The sequence below is a fragment of the Pristis pectinata genome, chromosome 8 (assembly GCF_009764475.1).
Source record: "Pristis pectinata isolate sPriPec2 chromosome 8, sPriPec2.1.pri, whole genome shotgun sequence".
Classification (NCBI taxonomy): domain Eukaryota; kingdom Metazoa; phylum Chordata; class Chondrichthyes; order Rhinopristiformes; family Pristidae; genus Pristis; species Pristis pectinata.
This window is the reverse complement of record NC_067412.1, coordinates 4,579,354-4,592,671: the sequence shown is the minus strand read 5'-3', so window position 1 is coordinate 4,592,671 and position 13,318 is coordinate 4,579,354. Positions and strand designations below refer to the sequence as shown.

The 13,318-nt window shown below is 38.9% G+C and overlaps 1 protein-coding gene across 1 annotated transcript in view; it reads right to left on the bottom strand.

Moving 5' to 3' along the window:
- Positions 1-492: 492 nt before the first annotated feature.
- lmtk2 (lemur tyrosine kinase 2) overlaps positions 493-13,318 on the bottom strand; it is a 104,212-nt gene continuing 91,386 nt past the window's right edge. Inside the window, 3 exon segments of the mRNA XM_052021233.1 lie at positions 493-6,459; positions 12,624-12,675; positions 12,677-12,885. Of these exon segments, the coding sequence (XP_051877193.1) occupies positions 6,431-6,459; positions 12,624-12,675; positions 12,677-12,885 (290 nt within the window). The 3' untranslated portion in view covers positions 493-6,430.

The following is a 13,318-nucleotide window of genomic DNA, read 5'->3' as shown; positions in this document are numbered from 1 at the left end:
ATATTACGGAAAATTAAAACTCAGGCTACTTGTTATTCATGTTCCTTTCCAAAAGAAGTGGCTAAATGAGCCAATATAATGTAACCACTACCCTCAACATTTGGCCACTTAACTTGCCAGTAAATTATAAACGAGACTATTTTGCAAGTCAACTTATGCAAGTTACATTAACAGTCACTTTGTATATCTTACCAATGCAAGCTTTGATAGTCTCAAAACCAGTTTCAGAAAACGAGTATGTTCTGAATTTCAACATTGCCATTATCAATGACAGATAAGATTGTGTATAGATCAATTTACCCTAGCTCGACTAAAACCTGGCTGCTGTATCCTTTGCATTACAAATTAAACCACTGGGTTTTGTCATGTTGCACTGTTCATTTACATCTGTAACGATGATCTGATCTCCAAGGTGGAAGATCAAGTTCAAAACTCAACTACAATACGGGAAAAGTCAGAAAGAGTTAACTATGTAAATTAATTCATCTGACTTTATTCTGAATATTAAATATCCATAGTGCATTTAAATTACAAACAATTTATCGAATTACACTATGCATGGAAATCAAAGTAAAAATATTACATATCAAAATGTACATTTCATGAAGTGACCTGATTTTCTTCTTTATTACTGTGATATGTAATCAGTAATTTCATATATTTTTTATTAAATTACAAAAGAAAACCTTGTGCCTATGACTTTGTTACATCATCTCCCATTTACAGACAAAATTAAACACTTATATACATCCAGTACCATCAAACATTAAGTTACACTTCAAATGTGCCAGATAAAGCAATGCATTGCACAAAATTATCCGATATCTCCATCAACGATTTAAGTCGATTCAAAATAATGTAGAACAGGCTACTGTGAACAAAAATACTATACACAACTTTAGGTTTCAAGTGGGATTACAGGTGGGGAAGAGGAACTCTTCAAATATTTACAAGTCATCTTCAAGAATGAACCCTAAGAAAAAATATTTTTAAAGGAACATGCAGTTTTTGATCATTGAGGCACATTCCCATGGTTCACATTTACAGGATCAGTTGGACCATTTAATCGAAAAATGAAAGTCTCAGACATCTGCAGTGATATGGCAACACCTTCTGCATACTCAGGCCTATATTTGCACTTTGCTTTAATATGATAGCGACAACTTACACGGGTTATCTTCAGCACTGCACTCTGAAAACACTCGGTACTGCTGGAGCTGGGAACCAAATGTACGTTTGTTTTATAAACAAAATTACCCAACAGCTGTATTCTGAACAGCCCAGAACCAGGTAACTGGAACCTGGCAGCAAAGTTAAATTTCATGGTGTGCTGGGTAGAATATAGCTACTGCATACATAGGAAAAAATTGCTTATTGTCAGCACTTTCACCTGCCAGTGTTTGGCTATCTGGTTTGCTCAATATCACAGTACCATAGAGTGGAAATGCAATGTTAATGAGTATTGCATTGTTCTTTCTTGCAAATTGCTTTTTGCCATTTACATAAACATTTGCCAAGTAACCGACCACTTGGCCAATTACCTAGCACTAGAAACATATGGTAATAGCTACAGATTGCCAACCAAGAGAAAAGAGGCTACATTATTTTACTTAACATACATAAATAAAGTATATCACCCACCTTTAACCCCATCTCCCTAAAGCAACAGTCTAGATTGCCATGAAGTTGTTGGGATGCCCCCCACCTGACAGAGTGAATTGAATTTAATTGAAAACATTTGATTTTGCATTACCTGTTCAAGTGGTCATCACCTTTCCCAAAATCCACCCTTGACTGTAAAGAGCTTGGGTTTACAAATAAAAATATCATCAAGTTATTGCAAAATATATATGTTGTGTACTTGCCACAAGAAATGCAAAAGTCTTTGCCTATTAATAATAGCAGTTAAGGAAAGTTGAGCTGTTATTGTCAGTAACAGCTCACAACTGTCCTGAACCATTAATTAGCAAAAAATAAGGAATCGCGTTCAAGGTTAAAATATTGCACAACTACCAATACTCGTAAAGTTAATAGGTTCAAAGTTAGAATTTGGCTAGCATCTCAGAAGTGTAGTGGAATATTCCTTCATAACAGAAGAGGTACAAGTAGTGTAATCTGAACTGGGGAGAGGCTGCTCGCACTCTTAGTATCGAGATGCTATTTTCTATCTTTCCACTAGTTCTGATCGACTTCTCAGGATGCACCCACAGTCTTAGCACAAAACATTTGAGCTCGTCCAAGCAGCCATTCAACAAACTTCTGGCATTTTAACAAGGTCACCACAAGGCTAGATCCTGTTGTTCTGGAACCACATGCGAGTACAGAATCAACAGCCTATATTTTGTTGTTTGTCTCTAATGTTTTAAATATGTAAGCAGCAACATTTGAGTGATCAGTAATAATTCATTGATTGCAAATGTAATTTCCTTTGATAAATGCATGGGAACGGGATGATCTGCAGTGGGCAAGTACATTTTGGACTGTGAACTGCTGTTCTTCAGAATGTGTTAATATGACAGTTTAATTATTACATATGGTTTGTGCATTATGGAGACACTCCAGTCACTATCAGGATCTCACCACAGGCACTTTTTAATTCTGGTGTGAATATTTAGACAGAGGAGCCATCCAAGTGCATGCAAGGGAGCTGGAGCCTTAGACCGAGGAACAGTGCATGCATTCCCCTGACTGGAAGCCTCACTATAGCAACTGTTCCAAGACTGGCAGCTGTCGGGCCACTTTCCTTTGCCCGACTTTCAAGATTTCTTTTAAAGGTTTGTTTGACCGTTAATAAAATATTCCATATGCAATATTGTCCAGATTCTTTAAAACACAGAACTAAAACAGCTGAGGGCTCATTTCTGGTTATTATTCTATATGGCTCTGAAATTTCAACTAACCATTAACCCTCTCTACCTGGCATCACCCTAACTAGAGAGAAAATTCAACCCATTACATTAATCAAAAATACAACAGTGGGTTCAGCAGAATTGGTACAAATTTTACCAGTAACTGAAAGACTAATCTTCAATTCCTGCATGCTTTTATGTTATATTTTCCTTTTTTTTAGTTTTACAAAGCCAATTACTGCTTTTGTCTGGCTTTCTTCACTACTGGCTTTTGTTCAAAGACACAAATCAATTAATTCTTGAATACATGGGTGGTCAAATGTGATGCAATAACTTGTGGGTGATAAACTTGCATTTAATTTGATTTCAGATTTGTTGAGCTACAGAGAATTGAGGGTTGAGGCAAAATGGTTCCCTGGTTTTGTCAATTTTTCTCAGTTTAGAGGGAGCAGATTTCCAGCCAATACCTATAACAATCTGGCAAAACAAGTGCACTTATGTTCCATTATCACTGATGTATATAATACAGGGATCTAACCTTTTCAGAGAGGGGATCTTGCAGAGGTCTGAATCTATGCAGAAATCTGGGCAAATCCGATCTGTGCAACCTGCCTCCCAGAAGACCACTTCCCACATGGTGATTATCAGCACCATCAGTTACGATGCCTTTGCAAGTGAGGAGGAATTATTTTGACATTATTTTGTGGAAAATTCCTTGAAGGTATGTCCTCAATTAGCAGAACCCCTATAAAAGTCTGATTTTTGCTGCCTTCTAATGAATTGCTGTACAGTTCTATAGCTGTTATAATTATCAACAAATAAAATCTTTTTCCAATTCCCTCGCCATAAATCGCAATGAGAGACCAATACTTCCAGCAGACAGGCCAAGCTTTTGTCAGGATTCACATTGTTAGTGGAAGGTAATCACAGACACAGATTCAAATCTTCCAAGTACTTTATCTTCCTGATTCTAAGTAACCAGTTTAATAAAGTTGAGTTTATAACTTGATGAGATAGCTCTTTGATCCAAGGCAACCAGAGATACAAATAAACTGGAGACACAAGAGACTGCAGATACTGGGATCTGGAGCAAAAAATAAACATGTTGCTGGAGAAATTCGGCAGGTCAGGCAGCATCCACTGAGGCAAAGAGACAGTCGATGTTTCGGGTTGAGACCCTTCATCCGACCTGAGGCAGGGTCTCAACCCGAAACATCCGACTATCCCTGTGCCTCCACAGAAGCTGCCTGATCTGCTGAGGTCCACCAGCAGCAGACCCGGTCATACCAGCCGCAGAGCCAGAATCCCTCAGTACAGAGGTTAAAACACCTCCCAAGAGGCAATGACCGAGTACATCATCAGAAAAACAGTTTTAACATCACAAACAGTTTTATCACCAACTTCATTCCCTGTCGGCAAACGCTGCCTTGGTGCAGTTCTGTCATGTTCAGGGCATACACAGCATTCAGTGTCAAAGGAATCAGTTGAGGAAATACAGTTACTAATAAGTCAAAAAGCCACAAGGCCAGGAAGGAGATTTCAGGGCCAGCTCCTCAGGGCAGCTTCCTAGGACTAGGCTCAATTGGAAAACCCAAAATCCCTGCAGAAGACTTTAGCCATTTTGGACACCTTCAGAGGGCAAGATGAGAAGCAGCTTTCAGTACCTGGATAAAGGGCACCAAAGTTCCAGAAGGTGGGAGACCTCCAGTTCAAAAGATGATCACTTTCCTTTGTGTGGTACTCCCCCATGCTAAGATTCCAAGATCAGGAGTGACGGACAATGGGGGAAAAAAAAACTCTCTACGAATCAGTACTGCTAAGGTGTCATGCTGAGACTAACAGGGTTGTGGATCTGGTTGTGGCAGCTCCAGGGTTCATTGGTTTCACTAGCAGTTGATCCACAGCCACCACAAGCAATCTTGGGCCTCGACTATCAAGTTAAGGCTCACAATTGCTAATTAGTATCTCCCAGCACAACATGGATACTGGGTCATAGGATCAGGGTCAGCTGAGGTGGCTCCAACCACAAGAGTCACTTTCAGTGATTATTAGGCCAATGTGAATAAGGTACCAGCAGACCTTGCTAGCACCAGGGCATTAATGAGTACATCTCCATGTTCAGTATATAAAACAAATGTTGGAATGAAATGTACATTATAACTTAAGATCTCAGATTGTTTGAATTGTAACTGGGATTATTTTATCTTATTCATTCCTTTGAATAGGCACCCAATGCTGCACTTGAGGAGTCAAATCTTTTCTGCAATGTTTGCTGTTAGAAAGTCACTGAGATACCCAACCAACTTTATGCTGGATTTGTGAAACAATTTTGATATCTGTACGTGTTTAGAACAACACTAAGTTACTAGAAGTTACTTATATATCACTGTTCAGTCTCAATAGCTTTTAATTTTTAAACCCCAAGACCAAGATATTAGTGCACGTGGATAAGGTCCTGGAGACATAGTGCTGTACCATCTGAGAGCCACAGGCAAGGCGAGAAGTGACCACTTCTAGGCTGCAATATGGGTACAAATAGCTTTTCAAAAAAGTGTCTGAAAACATAACTCACACTGGCCTCAACATCTTAAAACAAGCTTGTGGAATATATGCCACACAACTGTCAGTGAAGTTATATCTTTAGAACTGTACGTTGCTTTAAATTTTCTTTGACAGGTCTACAAAACAATTGGTAAATGCTTGTCACAGCTGGGGGCTGCTTGTAGTGTTCAATGTATGAAAACAATTCAGCTGCAACACTGGGTTTATGCAGTGGTTGACTTAAACGCTTTGCAAACTATTATTGCTTTGCATATATCCTGTGGCCCAGTCTTAAAAGAGGTATTGTTATCGAGAGGTTTTTTTTTGGAATAGATTCACACAGTTGAATCATTAAAACAAAGTTTTGGGCATCCCAATTATATCCCTACTGGACACTAAGACTGCCAGACTGGACAGGAATTTATTTTTGCAGGTTACAGATAGCTCAACTATAAAACCAGAGGACCATAAAATCACCATACACATTTCACATGATGCAGATTCTGAAATAAGACATTCTTTCAAACCTCATTGCACCTTGGAGGTATAACATGAAACCTATCACCAACTCTCCCCCTTCTCTGGAAAAAAAAAGCAAGCATTTACTGGTTAAATATAACACTTTATACAGAAAACTGCAGATAAAACTTCTTTTCAATTCTTCAATACAGTACTTTAAAGGGAGCAGAAAATTTAGGGAACAATTAACAATCCTATGTCTGCCAAAGTGAAATTATCCATAGAGCAGCAAGGAATTCAATAGGAGATTGCCAAGAGTTGTGTCCATAGGCTTGCTCAAGGTATTTACCCAGACTTCCATTAATCTGACAATGCGTACTGTCCAGCCAGGACAAACTTTCAGTACAACATGGACATAATTTAAACATTTTATGCTCTTTTATGCACCGACTCATTTCAATTTTGTGGAAAACTATTGGTTGATTCATCCATCTTATTTTAAACCTGAACTGGCTTGTTTTGTCAGATAGTCTGATTACAAATAAAGGAAATATCAAAGCACTTTCTTTCCCAGTTGTCTTTCAATCCTTTTCTCCATCTTCACTGCTTCCTAGAAACAAAGAGCAAAAGCAACCATTAGAATTTACAAAAGCATTAAGCTTCACTGATAGACCAGTGAAGTGTTAATTATTCTCATTACTTTGTTGGCTTGATATCAAACGTTACACGCAGAGTCAGATGGCTTTAGGAAGGTGAAGCAAACTTTTCTTTTAAAAACACTGTCCACTTCTCTATATCACAATGATGAGCATCCTTCAGAAGTACTTCAATGATGACAGAGAGCTTTAGTATGTGCCGCAATAAAACATTTTTCATTTCCCTTTTTATGTTAATTGTCATCACAGGAGAATGTGTATTTTGAATAATTGCTTGATGGACTAAACCACTACTTCAGATTATTTTATCTTTTTTTCTTTACATATCTTGCATTACAGAACTAGATGTTCCAAAGAGGCTTCTCAACAAAGTTTCCTGAGCTTGTTTATCTCTGACGTTAGTCATAAACCACAACCCGTCTGTGAAAATATGCAAAAGCTGCATCATTCTGGAACTCACTGCCCGAAGGAGGTGGTGAAGACATACAACAAGCACTTGAATGGCCAAGGCATAGAAGGCTCCAGACCGAATGTGGGTAAATAGGAATAGTATAGATGGGTGCAATGGTTGGCTTGGATGTATTGGGCTGAAAGGCCTGTTTCTGTGCTGTATGATTCCATGAGGAATATGTTAGGGAAGGGAAAGTTTGTGGTAAAGAACAGTCTTTCAACATTGGTAAGAAACAAGGGGTGAAATGGACAAAGATGCAGGTTAGTTAGTGTGGTAGGCTGGCTGTTGCCAAAGGAATCAAATGTTTTTCTCCTAAAAGAAAGGTTGCAGTGTGGAGTCTAATAAATTTGAGAATTTGCATACCACAAGATTTGGCCAGAGTAGTAGCTGGGAAGATCAACAAGAATCAGATCTACAAACAAGTGGCAGAGCGGAAAAGCAGTCCTGAACTCGGTAATATCCAGGCTGTGTAAATTCTGAATGATCAAGGATTTGAGGATGAAGAAATATCCCTGGACTTGATGTTATTGGCAGAATTGGGAATCAGGAAAATGCATAAAACTTGACACCCCTTCTGCTTTTTTGTTTAAAAACAGGTAAATAGGCATAGTTTACTTTTGATACTAAAAATTAAGGAGACTGAGCCCGTGTTCAGTGGCTGTTTTCCTACTACACAGCTGGAACACTCACACCCGTGCATGTGTTCTATTCACACTGGTTCCAATGTCACATGTTGATAAGCAGGACTAGGTATTAACTGCACAGCTACAAATTTAGCCCACTGAATATCCAATGTACACATCTGTGTTAGCCTCAATAGAAAGTCACCTCTAAGTGAGAATCAGAGAACATACGAGGCTCTTCAGCCCTTTGTGCCTTTGAGAGAGCTGCCTGGCTCTTTCCCTAATGTTTCTTCAAATATTTAATCAATACACTTGTGAAAGTTATCATTAAATCTGCTGCTAATGCCCTTTCAATCAAAAAGCTTGTTACAGAAAGGATCCCGTACCCTCAATTCTTTTTGGCAGTTAACCTTAGTTACCAACCTATGCCCAGTGCAATTTATTTCTCAGAATTAACCTCTTCCTCAAAACCAATTAAGAGGAAGCAGAGCTTCTCCAATCTCTGCAATCCTGCTATGATAAGTTCTTAATGTGAATTTTCAAAATCCCTGTGATTTATTACTATAGAAAATAATATATTTGCATTTATTAGCACCTTGCACATCCATGTCCATAGGTTTTCAGTCGCTAGGCAGGCACAGTAGGAGGGCAGGTAGTGTAGCGGTTAGCGTAACGCTATTACAGTGCCAGCGACCCGGGTTCAATTCCTGCTGCTGTCTGTAAGGAGTTTGTACGTTCTCCCCGTGTCTGCGTGGGTTTCCTCCAAGTGCTCCGGTTTCCTCCCACATTCCAAAGACGTACAAGTTAGGAAGTTGTGGGCATACTATGTTGGCGCTGGAGGGTGGCGACACTCGCGGGCTGCCCCCGGAACACGCTATGCAAAAGATGCATTTCACTGTGTTTCGATGTACATGTGACTAATAAAGATATCTTATCTACTTATCTGAAGTATCTGGTTTGATATGCAGTCATTTCTGTGTTGTAGGAAACATTTTAGCCAACTGCAGACTGCAATCTCCAATAAGCATCCATGCAATAAACACCAAATCATCCATTTGAGTGATAAATATTGGATAGGACACCATGGAAAACTCTTATTAGAAATGCCATGGGATCTCTTTCTAGCAGCTGAGCAGCAGATGAGTCCCTAATTTAATGACTCCTCAGACAGCTCAGAACTCCCTCAATAAAGCACTGAAGTGTCAGTCTGCACTCTATCATTCAAGTCACTGGAACACAAGATGACCCAGTAAGCTTTTGTCTCAGGAAGTGAAAGTGTCACTAAATCAGCTAAAGGTAAAATCAAAGTAACAGGTAAAATGTTTCCAGGGGACACAAGAGACTGCAGATGCTGGAAATCTGGAGCAACACACAAAGGAACTGTTGGAACTCAGCAGGTCAGGCAACATGTATGGAGGGAAATGTACAGTTGACATGTCTGCCCATTCAGACTGATCAAGGATCTTGACCTGAAATGTCGACTGTTCATTTCCCTCCATGGGCGCTGCCTGACCCGCTGAGTTCCTGCAGCTCCCTTGTGGATAAAATGTTTAGTTGCAAGCTCTTTGAAGCAAAACCAGAAGATATAGAAAATTTGTACAATTAACCTCAAACAAATAACAGAAAGGGGAACAGATGTTTATACCTCTGAGATCAAACACAAATAAAATGCACCCTGATCACCAGCCAACCCAACATCTACAAGATCCTGCTGAGGGACCATCTAAAGGATGCAGACCCACTGCACAAATCACTCACTGTCAGAACAAATCAGCAATGTGAGGGGATTGGCTTGAGAAGAAATGGAGAAAGTCAGGATGGGTGGGATCAGCAGATTGGTGCAATAAACAGGAAAAGTTAGCAGTACACTTAAACCGACAGGGACTGATCTAGGATCAGGAGCTTAACAATGGACCTACGCTATTCATGAGCAAAAGAATTACTTCAAAATGCCAGTTAATAAACAAAAAGTAGATCAAACAAACATATAATAGGATCTCCACATGATGGGAATCAAAGCTACAAACATCCCTTCTGTCAGTCATAAGCTTCTAGGATAAGATTAAATAAGATATTTATTTATTAGTCACACGTACATTGAAACACACAGTGAAATGCATCTTCTGTGTACAGTGTTCTGGGGGCAGCCCGCAAGTGTCGCCACACTTCCGGCGCCAGCATAGCATACCCACAGCTCCCAACCTGTACGTCTTTGGAATATGGGAGGAAACCCATGCAGACATGGGGAGAACATACAAATTCCTTAGACAGTAGCAGGAATTGAACCTGGGTTGCTGGTGCTGTAATAGCGTTATGCTAACCACTACACCACTGAACACCTGGAGTAGCTGGTGTATGGATTTGATAGGTTATGCAGCAAAATGGTGGTGGGGTGAGGGGCAGCGGGTAGATGGACTGGAGGAAGCCAAATACACAATAATGGCAACACCTCTAGACTAAATATAACAACTCATTAAGTGCCACTATTCACCGTAGCCAGAGCATTTAACCTGCTTATGTAGACACACAGTCTTTAAAATAGTCACAACCAGTAGAGATCAAGGCCAACAGAATGCATTTATCTTGAGTTTTGCACCTGCTTCATTTCCTACAGGTCACTATTTACTCAAAGAGCTTCCTGCTCTGAAGACCTAGAAACTTCAGAATGTTGAATGTAAGATTAACTTCATAAATGAACATCTTACAACTGCAGACAAGCTGCCCCCACCCCCTCACCAAAAGCAAATAGCTCCTTGGGGAAAAAAAGGAATCAACTAGTTTTGCTTCCACAAAGCATGTGGTTCAATGTTAAAACAGTTTTAATCCACTTCAGTCAAGATTAAAAAGTCAATATTGAAATTTATGAAATACTAGTTGTACCCCATAAACTAGGATTAGGAGAAGCAGTTGTGATTTCTCCAACCACGATTACAATGTTGCATAGATAAGATGGAGCCACCTACTCAGGATGTAACATTTATTTGTTCTATGTAGACAAGGAGCTTAAGTGATAAATCAATAGTGAGCTGTTGAGAAAAATTTCTGTGATTGGCTTGCAAGTCCAGATCCCAGCCTTGTAATGACGTCAGGGTAACTACAGCAAAAATGCTCGCTTTCTTTCTTTTGTTTCAAAAAGTATTTTTGATACCTTGGAGGATTGGGTAATATGAAGTATTATGTTTCTTAAATCTATGAGTTTTAAACATGCCCTCTTCACGTTACTACCATCGGGGAGGAGGTACGGAAGCCTGAAGACCCATACTCAACGTTTCAGGAACAGCTTCTTCCCCTCCGCCATCAGATTTATGAACGGTCCAAGAAACCATGAACACTACACCTCATTATTCCTCTTTTACTCTATTTATTTATTTTTGTAATTTTTATGTCTTTATGTCTTGTACTGTACTGCTGCCGCAAAACAACAAATTTCACGACATCAGTCAGTGATAATAAACCTGACTCTGATTCTGGGTAAACATACATAGAATAGGGGTTTATCATAATAGATGCAAAATAAATGCATTAAAAAAAACCCACTGAAAGTTGACAAACATGTCCACTCCACAAAATGCAAATCAAGGTATGTGTATTCCCTGGAATTCAGTTAAATAATGCAGTCTCAAATCTAATATTTCACCAGGAAAATGTAGCATTATTTATATTTCCTGTATTCACTAATTGTTTTCTTGTAAAATACCTTACTTTTTTTTAAAAAAGATAAATGAGAACCATGACCATCTCTTTTGTAATTAATGACAGCATAATACAGTGCACATGGAATACATCCTAAAGAGCAAATCACTTAAAGGTTAGGTAGTAATGAGGGGTGCAAGCTGACTACCACTTTCTCTTATGTTAGTGAAGACAAACGCAGGTGCAATGCACAGACACCTGCTAATTGAACGTCAATTTAACAACTTAACTACAAATTCACAATGACGCATTAAGCTGGGGAGTTGAAACCAGCTGTTATGCTCAGTCTAGCAACAGATGTGCTTCCTGTGCACCTCCTGATCCATAATAACTGTTTGCCAATGCCACTTAAAACTGACTCATTCACTTCATACGATCTTTCTGGAAATAAATTTTTTGGTCAATCAGCCCTTGATTGATAGATGTTTCAATACATTAGGACTGAGTTTTTAAACAATAACGAAAACAGGTCAGGTTATGTACCCATAAAAGGCTGCATAGAAAACTATTTTAAAATACTGTTAAATTGACAACACAATTTCAATGTGCCTACACTTGTCAGATATAAAGATAGTGAAAAATGAAAAAATAGATTCATAAGAAAAGCTCTGAACAGATGCAATTTGAGTTAAATGGGGTTAGTTTAGCAGACCAGGTGAAACTGCTTTTGGGTGGCATCATTTCTGCAGGAGAGCTTATTTTGTGACAATGTTTTTAGGACGTGGATGGTTGTGATTAAAACGGGTGGCTTCCCTTTTACTACAATACCTCTTCTATTATTCAAATACCCTCTTTTGTCAGTACTGTGCGGAGTTGTGGATGCCTAGCCTCGGAGTCTGTTAATACAATGTGACCAGCCCACATAAATGATGCGGAGACCAATGTTGAAGCTTCTTAGAGAAAACTAACAGTAAAAATGACTTCTGGGTGAGGGTGGATGGGAGGATGGTGAAAGTGTGTGAATAACATTTAAAAATACTACCCTCAACTCCAAAGAAAGTTTAGGCAAAATTCCATTCTGGAAATATCTACATTTCATTATTCAGAGCTGGGTAACTGCTCCCTGCTAACTTCCACAATGCTTGTTCTATAGCAACTAGTATGTGCTACTAGGTTCCTTTCCAATCACACCCAAGTACATGACTTCAAGCCTTCCTAACTAATCATTTCCCAAGGACTGTAATCCACAAAAGGGCAGGTAATACTTAATCGGGAAAGAGCAGATTTAAGTACTCAATAACCTTTTCTTATCTACAGTCAGGCTAACTGAAACAGAAACTTGTTTTTACCTTAACTTTGACTTCCAAAACAAAAAAAGTAGCATGAAAGAGTAAATGTGAGAAAGACATACCTCCTTGTTCGATGTCAGAATCTGTGAGGTGAGTCAGAGAGAAACTGGCAATGGCTGGATGGAGAGATAGAAAATCGAGAATACGTTGATGATGTATCTGTCCAATTTTGCTCCAAGGTCCGGGAGGACGGTGGAGGTGAAAAATATCTGGAAGCAGGGGAAGGAGACTGTTTTAAGGAGGCAAGTCGATTTGCTGTTTGAGAGATAAATGAGGACTCTGAAGAGGATACGGAGAAATCATCTTCCCATTCAAAACCACCACCTGAGAAAAAGGAAAGCATTATGTTGCATTTATTACAACCCTGATATTTTGAAAAATATGCCAATATTTTGTTGTCAGTTTTAAAACAAAATTATGGGAAACATGAAACAGATATAATTCTCTGCAAATGAAATTCTGAGTACAACAGATTATCACACTTTCCCTTAATCTCAGTGATCATATTGAAGCCTTCTGGGGACTGTGCTTTCTGCATTAAGAAATCATTTAATTAATTGTAAATAACTTAACACCAAGTAGGTGTGAAAGGCATTACTAACACTCAAGCCTTTAAGTATCATTTGTAGGGTCCAATGCTAAAAGAATTTCAGTTGTCCCAATTTGTAACATGCACTCTCTCATGCAACAAATGTCCTTCACTTTGCAGAGCATCACATTCTAAATGGTCAAAATATCAAAGACTCAGTCTCATAAT